The sequence below is a fragment of the Saimiri boliviensis genome, chromosome 11 (genome assembly GCF_048565385.1).
Source record: "Saimiri boliviensis isolate mSaiBol1 chromosome 11, mSaiBol1.pri, whole genome shotgun sequence".
NCBI classification, from domain to species: domain Eukaryota; kingdom Metazoa; phylum Chordata; class Mammalia; order Primates; family Cebidae; genus Saimiri; species Saimiri boliviensis.
The window spans coordinates 23,843,039-23,863,702 of NC_133459.1; the positions used below are offsets into that span (position 1 = coordinate 23,843,039).

The 20,664-nt window shown below is 45.7% G+C and overlaps 1 protein-coding gene across 1 annotated transcript in view; it reads left to right on the forward strand.

Moving 5' to 3' along the window:
• Positions 1–314: 314 nt before the first annotated feature.
• Positions 315–20,664, forward strand: part of MAN1C1 (mannosidase alpha class 1C member 1) — a 173,086-nt gene continuing 152,736 nt past the window's right edge. Inside the window, exon 1 of the mRNA XM_003934839.4 lies at positions 315–1,869. Within this exon, the coding sequence (XP_003934888.2) occupies positions 1,330–1,869 (540 nt within the window). The 5' untranslated portion in view covers positions 315–1,329. The remainder of the gene's footprint in view (positions 1,870–20,664) is intronic.

The window sequence follows — 20,664 nt, forward strand, 5'->3', positions numbered from 1 at the left end:
CCCAGCGGGTATCCCTCGGATGCAGCCAATGCCCTCGCTGCGCTCCCCACCCCCGCCCTCGCCCGCCCCGCGCCGTAGGACCATTGGCGCCGGCCGGATGGGGACTGCGCGCGGCGCCGGCCCTTCGGGGAGGGCGGGGCTTGGAGCGGGGGCTGCGCTCCCGCCTGCGCTCGGCCTCCGCCCCGCCCACGGACGCGCGGCCGTCAGCCCGGCTGCGGCGCGGCGGCGGCGGGAGGGGGCGCGGGGCGCGCGCGTGGGCGTGGCCGGCGGGCGTGGCCGGCGGGCGGCAGGAGGCGGGGCGGCAGGAGGCGGGGCGGCGGGCGCTGTCGCAGTGAAAGCCGGAGCGGCGGCGGCGGCGGCGGCGGAGGCGGCCGGGCGGCTGTGTGCGCGTGTGGGGCGCAGGCTTGGCGGCCGCGGTGGCGGCCCGTCTGGAGCTGCCGCTGCGAGGACGACAGCTGCAGCGGGGGAGGCGCGACCGGGGCTGCGCGCTCCGCGGAGCCGGCGGGGCCGGGAACAGGTGATCCTAGCGGGAGCCCCGCGCCCTACTGAGTTGGAGGGGCGGGAGCCCGCGCTCCCGGGCGCAGCTGCAGCCGCCCAGCCGCGGCTCCGGACCCGGGCATCCCTGCACTCTCGGGGGCCCGGGCAACCCCTTGCACCCGCAGGGTCGGAAGTGCCTGCTCCCGCTCCCTGGCCGCTCCCGGCTCCAGGCGCCCGCTCCGCGGAGGAGCAAAGTTGTGGACGTGTCCCGATAGAGAGCCCGGGTGCTGTCGCGACCGAGCCGGGTGTGCACGCGCTCGGGGCGGCGCTGACACGCCAGCCCTCCGTCGCCTTGGTCCCCTCCGGAAACTGTTTCTAAGGCTGAAACTTCGGGCGCAGACCGGCGCGGGCAGGAGGCCGGGGGGCTGAGGGCGGCTCGGCGCGGGCCTGCGGGCGCCTCTCGGCGCGGACAGCCGGGACGCCGCGGACGGCATGTGACGGCCCCGGCGGCCGCAGCGCGGGAAGGCGCGGGCCCCGGCGCGGCGGGGAGGGCTCGGCCAGAGGGGAGGCTGCGGCGCGCGGCCGGTCTCTGCGGGCCCGGGCCCCGAGCCGTGCCGCCCCGCTCGCCCGGGCCCCGCGGAGGCCGCTGCTCCTCCGCCTTCTCGCGGGAGGACTCCCTCCAAACTCCCTGAACTTCGGAGACAGCCCCCCAAAGCGGCGAAACTCTCAGGGTTGGCAGCCCTGCCCGGGGACCCCCATCCCGGGCGGCGTTCCGGACGCCTTTCCTTCGCCGCACCCCCGAAGACACGTGCCTGGACTCCGCGGGCCGCGGGGGTCCCGGGTCGGGCCACGATGCTCATGAGGAAAGTGCCCGGCTTCGTCCCGGCCTCCCCGTGGGGGCTGCGGCTGCCGCAGAAGTTCCTCTTCCTCCTCTTCCTCTCGGGCCTTGTCACCCTGTGCTTCGGAGCCCTCTTCCTGCTGCCCCACTCCTCTCGCCTCAAGCGCCTCTTCCTGGCCCCCCGGACCCAGCAGCCTGGCTTGGAGGTTGTGGCCGAAATCGCCGGCCACATCCCGGCCCGCGAGCAGGAGCCGCCTCCCAACCCGGCCCCTGCCGTGCCGGCCCCAGGTGAGGATGACCCCAGCAGCCGGGCCAGTCCCCGCCGCAGGAAAGGGGGGCTGCGGCGCACCCGTCCCACCGGACCCCGCGAGGAGGCTACAGCGGCCCGGGGCAATGGCATCCTGGCCTCCAGGCCCGGGGACGAGGGCGTCCCGTTTCGCTTTGACTTCAACGCATTCCGGAGCCGCCTCCGCCACCCGGTCCTGGGAACAAGGGCCGATGAGAGTCAGGAGCCCCAGAGCCGAGTGCGAGCCCAGCGGGAGAAAATCAAGGAGGTAATGAACTCAGCCCCCCAATTCCTCCCATCTGTTGTCCCCACCAAAGAGAAGATCCTGTGGCGCTCCCACCCCTTTCACTTGCCTCAGTCGCTCCTGGTCACGGGTCTACTTTAGGCCCTGCAGACACACTCTGCTTCTTCCTCTCTCCTCCCAAACGTCCCACCTCCTCTCCTCCCTACACAGTTTCCCTCCCCTGGGGTCAGTTAATCGTCCCCACCTCGACAGATGGCCGCTGAACCCCGAGACCAGCTGCCCCCTCACTCCCAGACTCTGGTCTGTCCTGTCCAACCCCCAGCCCCATGAGCTCCACTCCTTCCCTTTGTGGAGTTCAGGTTCCTCAATGCACCCTCTTTTTGCATTTGTGGACACAGAGCCACTAGTCACGTTCTTTTTCACTGTGTAAAAAAAGACCTTAAGTCCAAAACCCCTGCAGGACCTGCTTACCTGAAAACCCAGGATTTAGGAGGGTATTTGGTGTCCTGCAAATATTTTGTAATCTAGTAAGCAACCTACAGAGGATGTTGTTGTGCATTCTAACTGTTTCTATTGAGCTTATTGAGCTTTGGAACAGTTGTACACAATTGAACATAATTGCATGTGATGCAGGAAGAGATGATAAAGCAGTGGTCATGTTACAGAAGCGCCGAGGTTATTGGCTTAATGAAGCCAGTCTTGGGCTGGTTCCCTGTGGGGATTGTACCAGGAGGGATTTAGAAGGATCACTTTAAGTCTGAGTCTTAGCTTAAGAAATCAAAAGCAAACACAGCCTCACAAGCCTTGAAGACAGTTGCCAGTTTGCCACTGTTGACTAAATATTCTGCTGGACCACTGTTAGAACTGCCTGCGAGCGGTTGATGCCCAGCAATGCAGAGGGGGCTGCAGTGACACCCCCAGGCCACGAGGGGGCCATGGGCAAGCTGTGGGCCAGGGTCTCCTCCCTAGAAAGGAGACGGTGCTCCCCCCTCCCCATGGACTCAAAGGAAAGAAAGGGCTGCTTCTGTCTGGACTTCTTGGTTTGCTGCAGGTCGGCCTGATTTCCAGGGAGAGCAGGCAGCAAGGATCAGGACCTGCCCTGTCAAGACCTGCTTAGAGCCAATGGAGAGCTTAGCCAGACAGCCAGACTATCCCCTTCTCCTTGTCTGAACTACCCTCCCTTCCAGCGCCCACCTCTCTTCCACTTCTTATCTCTGCCATTACTGTTTGGACACTTAACTAGCAATCATAGGACATTTTGTGAAGTTACGGTAGGAAGCCACAAGGAAGCCGAGTGCTTGGTGTGTATGTATGTGTGCTTGCGTGTTTGTGTGCTCTCAGTTCAAAATTTCTGTTGAAATCTCAGGTTGATTGAAAGCTGGAACTTGGAGTAGCTAAGTAAGGCGCGTTCATTTCTCCCTTTCTTGTTAAGGAACTATGCTGTTGAATACTCACCTGGACCACTCATAGCTCTTTCTCAGAGCTGCTTCTGAGCACAATAGCTCTTTTTGTCCCTCTCAACCTCCTAGGAGGGCAGTGACCCCCAGTGAAATTACATATAAACTGCATGCATGCAGTTTTTCATGGAGCATCCAGAGCTGCCATCAGATTTTCAAACGGATCTCCCAAAGGATTAAGAATTAACCACTGTCCTCCTCAGAAGAGATGCTCTCTGTATTTGCATTTAGATGGTGGCCCATTTCCGATGCCTGGGGCTGGGAGTCATGGCTGGTAGGGCAGGCTGGCTAGTTGGGAACTTGATTCTCTCTCTCTCTGTAAGACAACTTCTTTTTCCAGCAGAGGCTGGGGTGATGCTTGCTGGAGTGGCTGGAAGGTGGTAAGAGGGGTGAGGATTCTGTGCTTTGCAGGTAGGTCTAAAATAAGGTGATAGGAGAAGGTCTAAGTTGGTGGCCAGATGTCTGGATCTTTCTAGCTGGCATCTTCTTGCACCCCTGGTACTAGCTAGAGGCATGCCGCGTATACTTGGAGTTGGTGTTCCACTAGCCCTCTCTTACTAACCTTGAAGACCTTAAGCTCCTCAGAATGGAGAGGGGTGGTTTCTGTTGTTTTGAAACGTATTGTCTCTTCAGGCTTCCTGCCATTGACCCCACTCCCACTAAAATCTGAAAGATGTGGAGCAGGTTTTGATTTAGTTGTTCATGCAGTTACCATTTCTGCTGTCCCACTCCAAGAGGAACGCATAGATGATTGCTGGAGGACGTCTTTATTTCCTTCTCATTTAAATTCTTTCTGCGTCATGCCCAGGGGTAGATCATTTTAGAAAGGTGTCTGTTTTCACAAAAGGGACTGTTGCTTTACTCTCTGGTTTGTTTATTTCCAGACATGAATTGATTAAATCCAAGGAACAGAGGGGGAGCCGGCATCAGATAAAAAGAGCTCTGTTCTTATAAGATTTTAAAGTGAAAGTAAATATCAGGAGAGAGCCAGAGAGGGTGGTAAAGGAACCTCAATGAAAACTGGACACTTGGGCTCTAGATCAACAACATACATTCATGAGCATCCCGAGAGATGGACATGGTCGCCAGGTCTGTGTTGACAAGATGGTTGAGGCTGCAGGCTCTGGGCATATATATGTCAGGAAACACTCTGTCACTAGAACCAACTGTTTTTCCTTACTTTCCAATTTTGGAACCTTGACCAAAGCAATGTGGTGGAGAGAGGAGACCCAGAGCACGTGGGTTGGAGTTTCAGCTCACTCTCAACTGTCTGACTTTGAGTAAGCCACCTTTCCTCCCTGGACCTTCCTGTAAAATGGGGTGAGGGAGAGGAGAATAAGCTGGTTATAGACCCTCTTGCTTCTGACTCTGGCCCCTAAGGGAACTGCCAGTCTGGTCAGGGACACCATAGCAGTTGGGCTTTCTGAACTCTGTTTTGAGATATCTTAGTACTGGAACTCGGACAATAGTGTGGTGGTAGTGGTGGTGTTGATGGGGTCATGATATTCACTGCTGTGTCTCTATCTAGCACCTAGCCAAGAGGAGCTATTCAGACAGTTGATGAAGTTAATTATTCCCACCATCCTCAGCTTGGAATCATGAAGAGTAAAGGTGTTCAGGTGTTCACTAGAATATAAAGGGGTTCAGATCTGAGGATAATAGAAGAAGTGAGGGATGCCATTCATAGGTGGGTTTCTTGTGGATTCAAGTTCAAACAGACTTGTCTCACACATGGGAATGTTCAGGTTTTCAGGGTTATAGCTCAGTGGAAGATTTCAGAACTGACCTGGGTTCTACCCATGATGCTTTGCTATGTTTTTGTTGTTGTTGTTGTTGTTGTTTTGTTTTTGTTTTTGTTTTTGTTTTTTTTGAGACGGAGTTTCGCTCTTGTTACCCAGGCTGGAGTGCAATGGCGCGATCTCAGCTCACCGCAACCTCCGCCTCCTGGGTTCAAGCAATTTTCCTGCCTCAGCTTTTGTATTTTTAGTAGAGACGGGGTTTCACCATGATGACCAGGATGGTCTCGATCTCTCGACCTCGTGATCCACCCGCCTCGGCCTCCCAAAGTGCTGGGATTACAGGCTTGAGCCACCGCGCCCGGCCTGTTGTTGTTGTTTTAAATGGAGTCTTGCTCTGTTACCCAGGCTGGAATGCAGTGGTATGGTCTTGGCTCACTGCAACCTCCATCTCCTGGGTTCCAGGTTCAGGTGATTTCTCATGTCTCAGCCTCCCACGTAACTGGGATTACGGGTGCCCCACCATGCCTGGCTAATTTTTGTATTTTTAGTAGAGACAGGGTTTTGCTATGTTGGCCAGGTTGGTCTTGATCTCCCGACCTCAGGTGATCCACCTGCCTTAGCCTCCCAAAGTGCTGAGATTACAGGCATGAGCCACTGAAGCTGGCCAGTGCTTGGTTGTTGATTTGGGGAACCTCAGTTCCTTCCAGTGAAGGGGTTTTTTTGTAAAAGGGTATTAGGCTGGCTGGGCCACTGAGAACCTGGTACTGGAGAGTTGGGACTTCCCCTTGGCCATATGGTGCTTTCAAACAAACCACAAAGGGCCCCTTCCTCTGGGTAGATGCAGCACTAGCACCATTCCAGAGTGCAGGGCTGGGAGAGGAGAATGTGGATTCAATTTCCCCACCTTCCTTGTGCTGTTGGCTCATTGCTCTTATAAACGACTGTATGTAGCCGTTCTGTTAAGAATCCAAGCTGGGTTCAAGTCCCAGCTGTTCCATCAGTTCTGATTGGAAATTCCTGTTTATTACTGGGCCTCAACCTTCATGGTAAAACCAAGAGGCTGGCATTGAGGGGACACTTCTCTCTCTTCCACTTCCACCTCTTTACTGTTTGACATTTAGTTGGAATTCAGCTACTTTAATGAATGGCTACATTAAAGGTCTATAAACCAGCAGGTAAGGTTGCTAGTGGCCGAGGCTGGGTCTTCTCCCTCAGGGTACCTGGAATTCGAAGGAGCCTCAAAGTAAGAGCTATAGTCAGAATTAGGGGCTTAGCAGCTCAGTGACACAAGAGGCCTTTTAGAAGTTGCGGTAATTTTCCGAGGGCAAGTCTGACTTGAGGGAGTGGAGGCGGCACTCATGAGTAAAATCTCTCATGCCTGCATTGGATGGTGCCCGTGACTTGGCAGGGAGCGCCCAGCTCTTGCCCTCTGTGCCTGCTGTGTTCAGCCGCCAGGGTATAGCTGGTTATGATATGTGACAGCATCTGAATAAGTCATCTTGGCAGATGATCTTTGTTCCCCATTAACAGGCTGGTTCGTTAGTCATGTGTGGTTTTTTTTTTTTTTGGTGGTTTCTCTGTATATCTGATTTATCGTTGCTAGTGCCAGGGACAGGTAGGAAAATTAAAAGGCTTTGTAGCATGTGAATCTGAGCCCATGAGATCTTCAGGATAATTAATAATAGGAACAGCTCAGATTTAAATAGCTTTCCTTCTAAGAGTTCTGTTTGAGTTGCAAATCCATTCAAGATCCTTTCCCCCCTCCCTTGTCCTTCAGTCTCTTCAGTTTCCCTCTTGTCCTGCTCTACAGTACATTTATCATAGGTGGAGACTGGCCTGTAATCACTGGACAGGCCCCTTGGAAGACCCTTCCCTCCTCAACCAGCCACGTCTCCTCCGGTTCCTCTGAGCGCTGCAGTTGAGTAAAGGCTAGCACTTGTTCCTACCAGGTGTACAACTTAACTCCCACACGTGGGTTGGGTCTCTGTTTTCATTTCCAGTTGTACCATTTAAGGGAATTAGGCATTCAAGGAGCAATTGGTTCTCAGGCCCCATATTCTTAACTCCGTAGTTAGTGTTAGGGCTAGAAACAAATAGAATGACGATCTTTAAAAGTCAGCTGCCTACTTCACAGTACAGTTAGCAGTGGGGTAAGAATATAGATTCCCCTGTGGTTTTCACAGTGACTGATTTACATCCGAGTTCAAGAAATGCTTTTTCTCTAGCTTTCCCGGAAGACGGATCCATTACTCCACCAAAAATAAATATTGTGATATATATCAGGCGTACTTTGCTCAAAGGGACTTACATCTTTTCTCTTATTGAAAAAAATAAATCAGCTTTGCAGATTGTAAAGCCCCCAAGCGGGGAAGCTGCTTGGTAATACAGGTGAGCACCCAGCCTTGTGGATACTGACTCTGGCTTGAAGAAAAAAACCTCTCTTTGCATCCTAAGTTGAATCTGTGTTACCGGGAAGTGTTGGGAACTTTAGGCTCTCCCTGCCTTGCTTTCATTGGCAAAATTGGGGCGAGCTTCCCCAAGGAATGATGGACGTAAGATAGTTGCCTCAGGCAAGCTCATCGATTTATTATTACATTAATTGAAAATAGGGGCCATGCATGGAGCAGGGACAAGTGTCATGAGCTAAGGATTATTATCATTCCAGTTCTGTGCACCTGCAGTCCAAAAAGACCAGGCTCATTCAAACAAGCCCTGGTTCTTGATTTTCTACTATTCCTGAGCCAAGCAAGGCCTTTATGCACAAGCGTTTGCGTAATTTGGGGAAAAGAAACAACAAATGTTCTTAGCTCTGTATTTCCATGCAGATGATGGTAAGAGGCCAAATTGGAGACTCCTTGAAGAATTCCAAGGACTCAAGGACCTCAGCCCCCTCCCTCTTCCTTCTCACTCCCGCTTCACTCTAGGGTCCCGTCAGTAACTCAGACAGCAGGGTTTTGGGCGTCGTAAGGGTAGAGTTGATGCAGCTAAGATTGCTGTTAAGTCAGACCTGGTTTGGTGTCTCCACTTACAAAGAGAACGGAAGCCACAGAGACCACAGCCTCAGTGTGGGGCTTAACTGCAGGTGCTTCCTCCTCTAGAAGGCTGTTCTCTAAGACTTGGTTGGGAGCTCCCCACACTTGGCAGGCAGGTGGTCAGAATAGTTCTTACAAGGGGGTCTGAATTTCTTAACTCGGAATCTTCTTTAATTAAAGGCTAAAACCAGGGCAATTGTCCATCTGTTTTAGTGCAGTACCTTTAGTGGTAACTTTTACAGAAGAAACTTTGACATATTGATTAGTGCCTGCCTTGATAGATGATCAATAGTTGTGCTTTTATGTGGCATCTTTTGGGAGTCAGCTGCTCTCAAGGTGACTCTTCTGGGCAAACAGTTGTCACTAAATAGCAACCATTTTCAGTGGCCAAATAATAGGAAGTTTTTCTCCCCTCCACCGTCTTCTTAAGTATCATGCTAAACACAAAATCATTCTTGACGGCTTTGTGGTCACCATAAGATCGACTGTGCAATGCAGCAATGTCCTGTTGGGGCTGACGGGTTGTATCACCAAGACTGTTTGCTTCCCAATGTTTGTACTGTGTGATCTCGTCTTATTTTTTTAACACAACAACCTTGTGTTGTAGCTATTATTTATTTAAGTATAATTTATTAATACATATCGTGAAATGCACAGATCTTAGATATACAGTTTGCTGTATTTTAAGAAATGCAGAAAACCATGTAGACCACAGTCCTGTCATATACAGAACATTTCCATCATCTCAGAAAAGTCCTCTGCTCCTTACCAGATGATTCCCCCATCATCAACCTCTCATCCAGCCCCAATCATATCTTGATTTCTTTTTTTTTTTTTTTTGAGATGGCGTTTCGCTCTTGTTACCCAGGCTGGAGTGCAATGGCACGATCTCGGCTCACCGCAACCTCCGCCTCCTGGGTTCAGGCAATTCTCCTGCCTCAACCCCCTGAGTAGCTGGGATTACAGGCACGCGCCACCATGCCCAGCTAATTTTTTTGTATTTTTAGTAGAGACGGGGTTTCACCATGTTGACCAGGATGGTCTTGATCTCTTGACCTCGTGATCCACCGGCCTTGGCCTCCCAAAGTGCTGGGATTACAGGCTTGAGCCACCGTGCCCGGCCATATCTTGATTTCTATCAGCTGAGATTAGTTTTGCCTGTTCTAGAACTTCAGCTAGATGGAGTAATAAACCAGTTGCAGTGGCTAATGCCTGTAATCCCAGCACTTTGGGAGCTGAAGTGGGAGGATCAGATGAAGCTAGAAGTTCAAGACCAGTCTGGGCAACATAGCAAGATCCTGTCTCTATTTAAAAAAAAAAAAAAAAACAAGACGTGAGGTATACACCTGTGTTCCCAGCTACTTAGGAGGCAGAGGTGGGTTGATTCATTGAGTGCAGGAGTCTGAAGCTGCAGTGAGTTTTGATCAGGCTTTCTAGCCTGGGTGACAGAGCAAGACCCTGTCTCAAAAAAAAAAAAAAAAAAAAAAAAAAGTAGGCCAGGCACGGTGGCTCAAGCCTGTGATCCCAGCACTTTGGGAGGCTGAGGCAGGCAGATTATGAGGTCAGGAGATTGAGGCAATCCTGGCCAACATGGTGAAACCCCATCTCTACTAAAAATAATAAAAATAGCCAGGCCTGGTGGCATGTGCCTGTAGTCCCAGCTACTTCAGAGGTTGAGGCCGGAGAATCGCTTGAACTCAGGAGGTGGAGGTTGTGGTGAGCCGAGATGATGGCCACTGCACTCCAGCCTGGGCAACAAAGTGAGACTCCTCAAAAAACAAAAAAAAAAAAGAAAAAAGAAGTGGAATAGTACAGTACATGCTCTGTGGACAAGGGGACAAGGCTTCTTTCACTGAAGACAGTTTTTGAAATTGATCCATATTGTGTGTTTTAGTACTTCATTCCTTTTTATTGTTGAGATGTGTTCCTTAGTGTGATTATACCCCAATTTGTTTATTCATTCAACTGTTGGCCTTTTGGGTTGTTCTGGCTATTGTGAATAAAGCTGCTATAAGCATTTCATGTACAAGTCTGTGTGTGGGCATATGTTTTCATTTCTTTTGTTTAACTGGGAGTGGAATTACTGGCCCATAGAGCAGATGTATAATTGGCTTTATAAGAAACTGGAAGCACTTTCCCCAAGTAGTTTGACCATTTTATACTCTACCAGCAATATGTGAGAGTTCTGCATCTTTACCAACACTCGTTATTGTCAACCTTTTTAGGTTTAGCTATTCTAGATGATGTGTAGTGATATTTTGTTGTGACTTTAATGTTTCCCTGTTCACTGTTGGTATTGAATGTCCTTTCATGTGTTTATTTGTTGTTTCTATATCTCTCTTACAAAGGTCTGTTTAAAACTTTTTTTCCTTTTTAATGTCAAAAACTCTTCTGTTTACTGTCTTATTGAACTGCAATAATTCTTTATATATTCTAGATACTCGTTCTTTATCAGATATATGTATTATAAATGTTTGTTCCCAGTCTATGGTTTGTCTTTTCATTTTCTTAATGGTGTCACTCAAAGAGTAGAAGTTTTCATTTTTATAAAGTCCAGTGTATCAGTATTTTCCTTTTGATGAGTGCATTCTGTATCTAGTTTTAAAAAAACTTTGCAGCCAGGCACAGTGGCTCAAGCCTGTAATCCCAGCACTTTGGGAGGCCGAGGCGGGTGGATCACGAGGTCAAGAGATCGAGACCATTCTGGTCAATATGGTGAAACCCTGTCTCTACTAAAAATACAAAAAATTAGCTGAGCATGGTGGCACGTGCCTGTAATCCCAGCTACTCAGGAGGCTGAGGCAGGAGAATTGCCTGAACCCAGTAGGCGGAGGTTGTGGTGAGCCGAGATCGCGCCATTGCACTCCAGCCTGGGTAACAAGAGTGAAACTCCGTCTCAAAAAAAAAAAAAAAAAAAAAAAAAAAAACTTTGCCTACCCCAGGTCATGAATAATTTTTAATTCCAGAAGGTCGATCATTTCAGTTTTTACATTTAGGTCTTTTATTGACTTCAAGTTAATTTTTGTGTGTGATGTAAGGTAGGAGTTAAAGTTCTCTCTTTTCTATTTAGAGGTCCAGTTGTTTAGCACTATTTGTTGAAAAAAACTTTCCTTTCCCTGCCAAAGTGCTTTGATGCCTTCATTGAACTACTTGACTATATATGTGGTTTTGTTTCTGGACTCTTCCACTCTAGTGATTTATCTTTTATGTCAAGCCATGCTCTCTCTCTCTTTTTTTTTTTGAGACAAAGTCTCGCTTTGTTGCCCAGGCTAGAGTGTGGTGGTACAATCTCTGCTCACTCCACCTCCCACATTCAAGTGATCTTCTTGTCTCAGCCTCCCAAGTATCTGGGACTACAGGCATGCGCCACTATGCCTGGCAAATTTTTGTATTTTTAGTAGAGATGGGGTTTTGCCATGTTGGCCAGGCTGGTCTCCAACTCCTGACCTCAAGGGATTTGCTGGCCTCAGCCTCCCAAAGTGCGGGGATTACAAGTGTGAGCTACCGTGCCCAACCAATCCATGCTTTCTTGATGCTACAGCCTCATAGTAAGTCTTGAAAACAGCTAGTGTGATTGCTCCATCTTTGATCTTCTTTTCAAAATTGCTTTGGCCATTGTAGTTTCTTTGCATGTCTGTATACATTTGAGAACAAATTTGTTACTTTCCTTGAAAAATCTTGCTGGGAAGCTGGGCATTGTGGCTCACGCCTATCCTCCCAGCACTTTGGGAGGCCAAGATGGGTGGATCTGTTGAGCCCAGGAGTTCTAGACCAGCTTGGGCAACATGGCAAAACCCAATCTCTAAGGAAAAAAATAAAATAAAATAACCAGGTATGGTAGTGTGCACCTGTAGTTCCTGCTACTAGAAAGGCTAAGAGGTAGGAGGATTGGTTGAGTCTGGGAAGTTGAGACTGCAGGGAGCCATGATCGCAACAACACACTCCAGCCTGGGCACTGCTGTCTTAAAGTGAGACACGGTCTCAAACAAATTTTTTATTTTTTATTTTGCTGGGATTTTGACTGAGTTTGCCTTGAATCCGTAGATCAAACTGGGGAGAGTTATCTTAACAGTATTGGGTCTTTCATTCTATGAATGTGCTATCCCCGTTTATTTAGATTTTCTTTAATGTCTCTCAACAATGTTTTGCAGTGTTCATGTTCAAGAACGCTTGAACATATTTTATTAACTATATCTCTCTTTTACTTTTTAAATATTGTAAATGATATTTAAAAAAATTTTTTTTTAATTTTATTTATTTTTATTTTTGAGATGAAGTTTTGTTCTTGTTGCCCAGGCTGGAGTGCAATGGTGCAATCTCAGCTCACCGCAACCTCCGCCTCCCGGGTTCTAGTGATTCTCCTGCCTCAGCCTCCCAAGTAGCTGAAATTACAGGCGCAAGCCACCACGCCTGGCTAGTTTTTTTTTTTGTATTTTTAGTAGAGATGGAGTTTCACCATGTTTGTCAGGCTGGTCTCGAACCTCTGACTAGAGGCGATCTGTTCCCAAAGTGCTGGGATTACAGGCATGAGCCACTGGACCCAGCCATTTTTAACATTTTAATAGCTTTTGGAGTACAAGTGGTTACATGGATGAATTAAATAGTGGTGAATTCTGAAATTTTAGTGCACCCTTAAACCAAGTAGTATAGATTTTACTCATATGTAGGTTTTTTAAAAATCCCTCTCCCTTCTGAGTCTCCAAAGGCCATTATACCACTTTGTGTAATCACAACTTAGCTTGAGAACATACAGTTTTTGGTTTTCCATTCCTGAGTTCCTTCATTAAGAATAATGGCTTCCAGCTCCATCCAAGTTGCTGCAAAAGACGTTATTTCATTCCTTTTTATGGCTAAGTAGTATTCCATGGTGTATATATACCACATTTTCTTTATCCATTCATTGGCCAATGGGCACTTAGGTTGGTTTCATATCTTTGCAATTGTGAATTGTGCTGTAGTGAACGTGTGTGTACATGTGTCTTTTTCATGTAATGACTTCTTTTTCTTTTAGTGGACACCCAGTAGTGGGATCGCAGGATCGAATGGTAGATCTACGTATAGTTCTTTAAGGAATCTCCATAATGTTTTCCACAGAAGCTATACTAATTTACATTCCTACCAGCAGTGTATGAGTGTTCTCTTTTCACCTCATCAGTGCCAATATCTATTTTTTTTTACTTTTTAATAATGTCATTCTTGCAGGAGTAAGGTGGTATCTCATTGTGGTTTTAATTTGCATTTCCATGATGATTAGTGATTAGAGCATTTTTCGTATGTTTCTTGGCCATCTGTGTATCTTTTTCGAGAAATGTCTATTCATGTCATTTTCCCACTTTATTTTTATATTTGACACAGGGTCTCCCTGTGTCACCCAGGCTAGACTGCACTGACACGATTTCGGCTCACTGCAACCTCTGCCTCCGGAGTTCAAATGATTCTTCTGCCTCAGCCTCTTGAGTAGCTGGGATTACAGGCATGTGCCACCAGGCCTGGCTAATTTTTTTTGTATTTTTAGTAAAGATGGGATTTCACCATATTGGTCAGCCTAGTCTTGAACTCCCTACCTCAGGTGATCCGCCTGCCATGGCCTCCCAAAGTGCTAGGATTATAGGCATGAGCACTGTACCCGGCCATTTGCCCACTTTTTAATGAATTTTTTTTTTTTTCTGATTTGATTTTCTTGTAGTTTCTAAACACTAGTCCTTTGTTGGATATATAGTAAGCAAATATTTTCTCCCATTCTGTGTTGTCTGTTTACTCAGATGATTATTTATTTTGCTGTGCAGAAGTTTTTAGTTTAACTAGGTCCCATTTATTTATCTATTTTTGTTTTTATTGCATTTGCTTTTGGGGTCATAGTCATGCATTCTTTGCCTAGGCCAATGTCCAGAAGAGTTTTTCCAAGGTTATCTTCTGGAATTTTTATTTGTTTCAGGTCCTGGATTTAAGTTGTTGACTCATCCTGAGTTGGTTTTTGTATAAGCTGAGAGGTAGGGATCCAGTTTCATTCTTCTACATGTGGCTAGCCAGTTTTCCCAGCACCATTTGTTAAATAGGATGTCCTTTACCCAATATATGTTTTTATGTGCTTTACCAAAGATCAGTCGGTTGTAAGTATTTGGCTTTATTTATGGGTTCTCTATTCTTTTCCACTGTTCTGTGTGCCTACTTTTATAACAGTACCGTGCTGTTTTGGAAACTATAGCCTGTGGTATAATTTGAAGTCTGGTAATCTGATGCTTCTAGATTTGTTGTTTTTGTTTAGGATTGCTCTGGCCATTCAGGCTCTTTTTAAAAATTTCATATTAATTTTAGGATTACCTTTTTTTTTTATTCTGCGAAAAATGATGTTGTTATTTTGTTTGGAATTGCATTGACTCTGTAGATTGCTTTGGGCAGTGTGGTCGTTTTCACAATATTGATTCTTCCAATCCCTGAGCATGGGATGTGTTTTCATTTGTTTGTGTTATCTGTGATTATTTCAGGAGTGTTTTGTAGTTCTCCTTGTAAAGATATTTCACCTCCTTGGTTAAGTATATTCCTAAGTATTTTATTTTTGCAACTGTTATAAAAGGGATTGCGTTATTGACTTGATTCTTAGCTTGGTGGTTGTTGATGTATAGCAGTGCTACTGATTTGTGTACACTGATTTTATAAACTGAGACTTTAGAGACTTTAATGAATTTATTAAGTCTAAGAGTCTTTTGGAGGAATATTTAGGATTTTTCTATGTATATAGTTATCATCTGTGAACAGCGATAGTTTGACTTCCTCTTTTCCGATTTGGATGCCCTCTATTTCTTTGTCTTGCCTGAATGCTCTGGCTAGGACTTCCGGTACTTTTTTTTTTTTTTTTTTTTTTTTTTTGAGACGGAGTCTTGCTCTGTTGCCCAGGCTGGAGTGCAGTGGCACAATCTTGGCTCACTGCAACCTCCACCTCCCGGGTTCAAGTGATTCTTGTGCCTCAGCCTCCCGAGTAGCTGGGATTACAAGCATGCACCAACACACCTGGCTAACTTTTTTTTGTATTTTTAGTAGAGACAGTGTTTGGCCATGTTGCCCAGGCTAGTCTTGAACTCCTGAGCTCAGGCCATCTGCCCGCCTTGGCCTCTGAAAGTGCTAGGATTACAGGTGTGAGCCACTGTGCCCGGCCCATTACTATGTTTAATAGAAGTGGTGAAAGTGGGCATCCTTGTCTTCTTCCAGTTTTTAGGGGGGAATGCTTTAAACTTTTCCTCATTCAGTATGATGTGGGTTATAGGTGTGTCATATATACCTTTATCATTTTGAGATAAGTCCTTTCTATGCCTAGTTTGTTGAGGGTTTTTATCATAAAAGTATGCTGGATCTTATCAAATGCTTTTTTGCAACTATTGAGATGATCATATGGTTTTTGTTCTTAATTCTGTTTATGTGATATATCACATTTATTGATTTGTATGTGTTAGACCATCCCTGCATCCCTGATAAGAAACTCACTTGATCATGGTGTACTCTCTTTTTGATGTGCTGTTGGATTTGTTTAGCTTGTATTTTGCTGAGGATTTTTGCATCTGTATTCATCAGGGACATTGGTCTGTTGTTTTCTTTTTATTATGTCCTTTCCTGGTTTTGTTATGAGAGTGATACTGGCTTCATAGAATGATTTAGGAAGGATTTCCTCTTTCTTAATCTTTTGGAATAGTTTCAGTAGCAACCTCCGCCTACTGGGTTCGAGTGATTCTCCCGCCTCAGCCTCCTGAGTAGCTGGGACTACAGATGCATGCCACCATGCCTGGCTGATTTTTGTATTTATTGTAGAGATGGGGTTTCACGATGTTGGCCACACTAGTCTTGAATGCCTGATCCCAAGTGACCTGCCCATCTTGGCCTCCCAAAGTATTGGAATTACAGGTGCAAGCCACTGTGCCCAGCCCCAATTCTTCTTTGAATGTCTGATAGAATTTAGCTGTGAATCCGTCGTGCCCTGGCCTTTGTGTATGTGTGTGGCAGTTTTACATTTACTGATTGAATCTTGCTGCTTGTTGTTGGTCTGTTTAGGGTTTCTGTTTCTTCCAGATTTAATCTAGGAGGGTTGTATGTTTCCAGGAATTCAGCGGTTTCCTTAGATTTTTCTAGTTTGTGTGCATAGGAATTAGGAATGTTCATAGTAGTCACAAATGATCTTTTTTATTTCTGTGGTGTTGGTTATAATGCCTCCAGTTTCATTTCTAATTAAACTCATTTGAATCTTCTCTCTTTTTTTCTTGGTTAATCTAGCTAATGGTCTATCAGTTTGGTTTATCTTTTCAAAGAACCAGCTTTTCATTTCATTGATCTTTTGTATTTATGTTTCAGTTTCATTTCCTTCTGCCCTGATCTTTGTTACTTCTTTTCCTCTGCTAGCTTTGGGTTTGGTTTGTTATAGCTTCTGTAGTTCCTTGAGGTGTAACATTAGGTTGTAAATTTGTGATCCTTCAAACTTTGATGTAGGCATTTAGTGCTATAAACTTCCCTGTTAGCACAATGTTCCTGAGTTTTGATAACTTGTTACTATTATCATTCATTTCAAAAAATGTTTGAATTTCTATCTTGATTTTATCCTTAACCCAAAGTCACTCAGGAGCAGATTGTTTAATTTCCATGTATTTTTGTCATTTTGAGGATTCCTTTTGGAGTTGATTTCTAGCTTTGTTCCACTGTGGTCTGAGAAGGTACTTAATACAATTTGGTGGGGTTTTTTGTTTGTTTGTTTTTTGATACAGAATCTCGAGGTCACTAGGCTGGAGTGCAGTGGCATGATCTCGGCTCACTGCAGCCTCCACCTCTCAGGTTCACGTGATTCTTCTGCCTCAGCCTCCCAAGTAGTTGGGACTACAGGCGTGCACCACCACGCCCAGCTAATTTTTGTATTTTTAGTAGAGAGGGGGTTTCACTACGTTGGCTAGAATGATCTCAATCTCTTGGCATTGTGATCTGCCTGCCTCGGTCTCCCAAAGTGCTGGGATTACAGGCATGAGCCATTGCGCCGGGCCACAATTTCGATTTTTAAAAAATTTATTGAGACTTGTTTCGTGGCTTATCATATGGTCTATCTTGGAGAATGTTCCATGTGCTCATGGGAAGAATGTGTATTCTACAGTTCTTGAGTAGAATGTTCTGTAAATATCTGTTAGGTCCATTTTTTCTAGAGTGTAGTTTAAGTCCATTATTTATTTGTTGACGTTCTGTCTTCATCTGTCTAGCGCTGTCAGTGGAGTGCAGTGGCATGATCTCGGCTCACTGCAGCCTCTACCTCTCAGGTTCACGTGATTCTTCTGCCTCAGCCTCCCAAGTAGTTGGGACTACAGGCGTGCACCACCACGCCCAGCTAATTTTTGTATTTTTAGTAGAGAGGGGGTCCCTCACTAATACTGTGTTGCTATCTCAATTCTTAGATTGAGTAGTAATCGTTTTGTGAATCTGGGAGCTATAGCGTTAGGTACATATAAGTTTAAGATTATAATATATCCTTGCTGGATTGATCCTTTTATCATTATGTAATGACCTTATTTGTCTTGTTTTAACTGCTGTTGCTTTAAAGTCTGTTTTATCAGATATAAGAATAGCTGTGCCTGCTCGCTTTTGTTTCCATTCCACCACTTTACTTTGAGTTTATATGAATCCTTGCACGTTAGGTGAGTCTCTTAAAGACAGCAGATATTTGGTTCATGATTTTTTAAAATCGATTCTGCCAATCTGTATCTTTAAAGTGAAGCATTTCAACATTAATACTGAGATGTGAGGTGCTGTTGCATTCATCATGTTAATTGTTACCTAGATACTTGGGTTTTACATTGTGTTATTGTTTTGTAGGCTCTGGTTTATGCTTTCAAGAGATTCTATTTTGGTACATATCAAGCTTTGGTTTCAAGGTTTAGAAATCCTTTTAGCATTTCTTGGCCGGGCGTGGTGGCTCAAGCCTGTAATCCCAGCACTTTGGGAGGCTGAGGCGGGTGGATCACAAGGTCAAGAGATCGAGACCATCCTGCTCAACATGGTGAAACCCCGTCTCTACTAAAAATACAAAAAATTAGCTGGGCATGGTGGCTTGTGCCTGTAATCCCAGCTACTCAGGAGGCTGAGGCAGGAGAATTGCCTGAACCCAGGAGGCGGAGGTTGCGGTGAGCCGAGATCGCGCCATTGCACTCCAGCCTGGGTAACAAGAGCGAAACTCCTTCTCAAAAAAAAAAAAAAAGAATTCCTTTTAGCATTTCTTATAGGCCTGGTCTGGTAGTGACAAATTCTCTTACCATGTAAATGATATTCTTTAAATATTTGTTTTCCAATTGTTGGTTGCCCTTATATAGAAATGTAATATGGTTTTTCTGTATATTGACTTTGAATCATATGACCTTATTGAATCCATTTATTATGTATATATACATATTTTGATAGATTTCTTAGGATCTGTTACATATGCAATCCTGTTGTTTAAGACAGTCTTACTTCTGCCTTTACAGAGTTTCGCTCTTGTTACCCAGGCTGGAGTGCAATGGCGCGATCTTGGCTCACCGCAACCACTGCCTCCTGGGTTCAAGCAATTCTCCTGCCTCAGCCTCCTGAGTAGCTGGGATTACAGGCACACGCCACCATGCCCAGCTAATTTTTTGTATTTTTAGTAGAGATGGGGTTTCACCATGTCAACCAGGATGGTCTCGATCTCTTGACCTCGTGATCTTCCCGCCTCAGCCTCCCAAAGTGCTGGGATTACAGGCTTGAGCCACCGCGCCCGGTTATGTGCTTCTTATTTCCTTTTCTTGCTTCATTGCACTGACAGGGACTTCCAGTTCAATGTTAAAAAGAAGTAGTGAGAACTGACATCTTTGCCTCGTTTTTGATCTCAAGGGAAAAGCATCCACTCTTTCGTCATTAAGTATGATGTTAGGGGTAGGTTTTTGGTAGATGCCTTTTATCAAGTTGAAGAAGTTCCCTTCTATTCCTAGTTTGTGAGGGTTTTTATCAGTGATGGGATTGAATTTTGTCACATGCTTTTTCTACATCTATGGAGATTATATGGTTTTCCTCTTTAATTCAGTTAATATAGTGAATTATATTGATTTTAAAGGAATGCTAAGCTGGGAGCACAGTGGTTCATACCTGTAATACTAGCACTTTGGGAGGCTAAGGTGGGTGGATTGTCTGAGCTCAGGAGTTCAAGACCAGCCTGGGCAACATGGTACAATGCTATCTCTACTAAAATACAAAAAATTAGCCAGGCTTGGTGGCAGGTGCCTGTAGGCCCAGTTATTCGGGAGGCTGAGGCACAAGAATTGCTTGAACTGGGGAGGTGGAGGTTGCAGTGAGTCAAGATCACGGCACTGCACTCCAGCCTGAGCAACAGAACGAGACTCTGTCTCCAAAATAATAAAAATAAAAAATAAAAGAATGCTAAATCAAACTTGCATTTGATCTTCTAATATTTTTGTTAAGGATTTTTGCATCTATGTTTATGAGGCATATTGGTCTATAGTTTTTTTGTAAATCCTTTGCCTGGTTTTTTGAGGTCAGCCTTATGTTGACCTCATAAACTGTGTATTGGCTTGTATTCAATGTCCCTTTGTTTTCCTTAGCCTTTTTTTTTTTTTTTTTTTTTTTTAAGATACAGTGTCTCATTATATTGCGTAGGCTAGCCTCGAACTCCTGGGCTCAAGTGATCCTCCTGTCTCAGCCTCCAGAGTAGTTGAGACTACAGATGTGTGCCACCATATACCATGCTCAGCTTCTCTGTTTTCTGAAAGAGTTTGAGGAACACTAATTACTTCTCCTTCTTAAATGTTTCATAGACTTCATCAGTAGAACACGATATGAAGCCTAGAAGATTTTTTGGGGGAAGGGTTTAATTATTAATTATGTAACAGACACAGGGTAATCAGAATTTTTTTGTGGCAGTTTTCTCACTATGTATTTCAATAACTTTTGTCTTTCATCTGAGTTGTAAAATTTATTGACCTAAAAAATTCTCATTTTATTCCTTCCTTCCTTCCTTCTTTCCTTCCTTCCTTTCTTTTGACAGTCTTGCTCTGTCTCCTATTTTCCTTCCTTCCTTTCTTTTTCTTTTTCTTTTTTTTATTCTTTCTTTTTTCTTTCTTTCTATTTTTTTCTTTCTTTCTTTCGACAAAGTCTTGCTCTGTCTCCCAGTCTAGAGTGCAGTGGTGCAATCTTGGCTTACTACAATCTCTGCCTCAGGAGTTCAAGCAGTTCTCCTGCCTCAGCCTCACAAGTAGCTGGCATTACAGGCATGCGACACCACACCCAGTTAATTTTGTATTTTTAGTAGAGACAGGGTTTCACCATGTTGGTCAGGCTGGTCTTGAATCCTGACCTCATGTGATCCACCTGCCTCAGCCTCCCAAAGTGCTGGGATTACAGGCATGAGCCACTGTACCCAGCCTCATTTTCTTTTTAATGTTTGTGAGATTTATGGTGGTATTCCTTCTTTCACTCCTGTTATTGGCAATTGCTTTTTCTGTTTCCTTCTTAAAAATAATTTAGCTTCTCCAGGTGCAGTGGCTTGTGCCTGTAATCCCAACACTTTGAGAGGCCAAGGTGAGCAGATCATTTGGGGTCAGG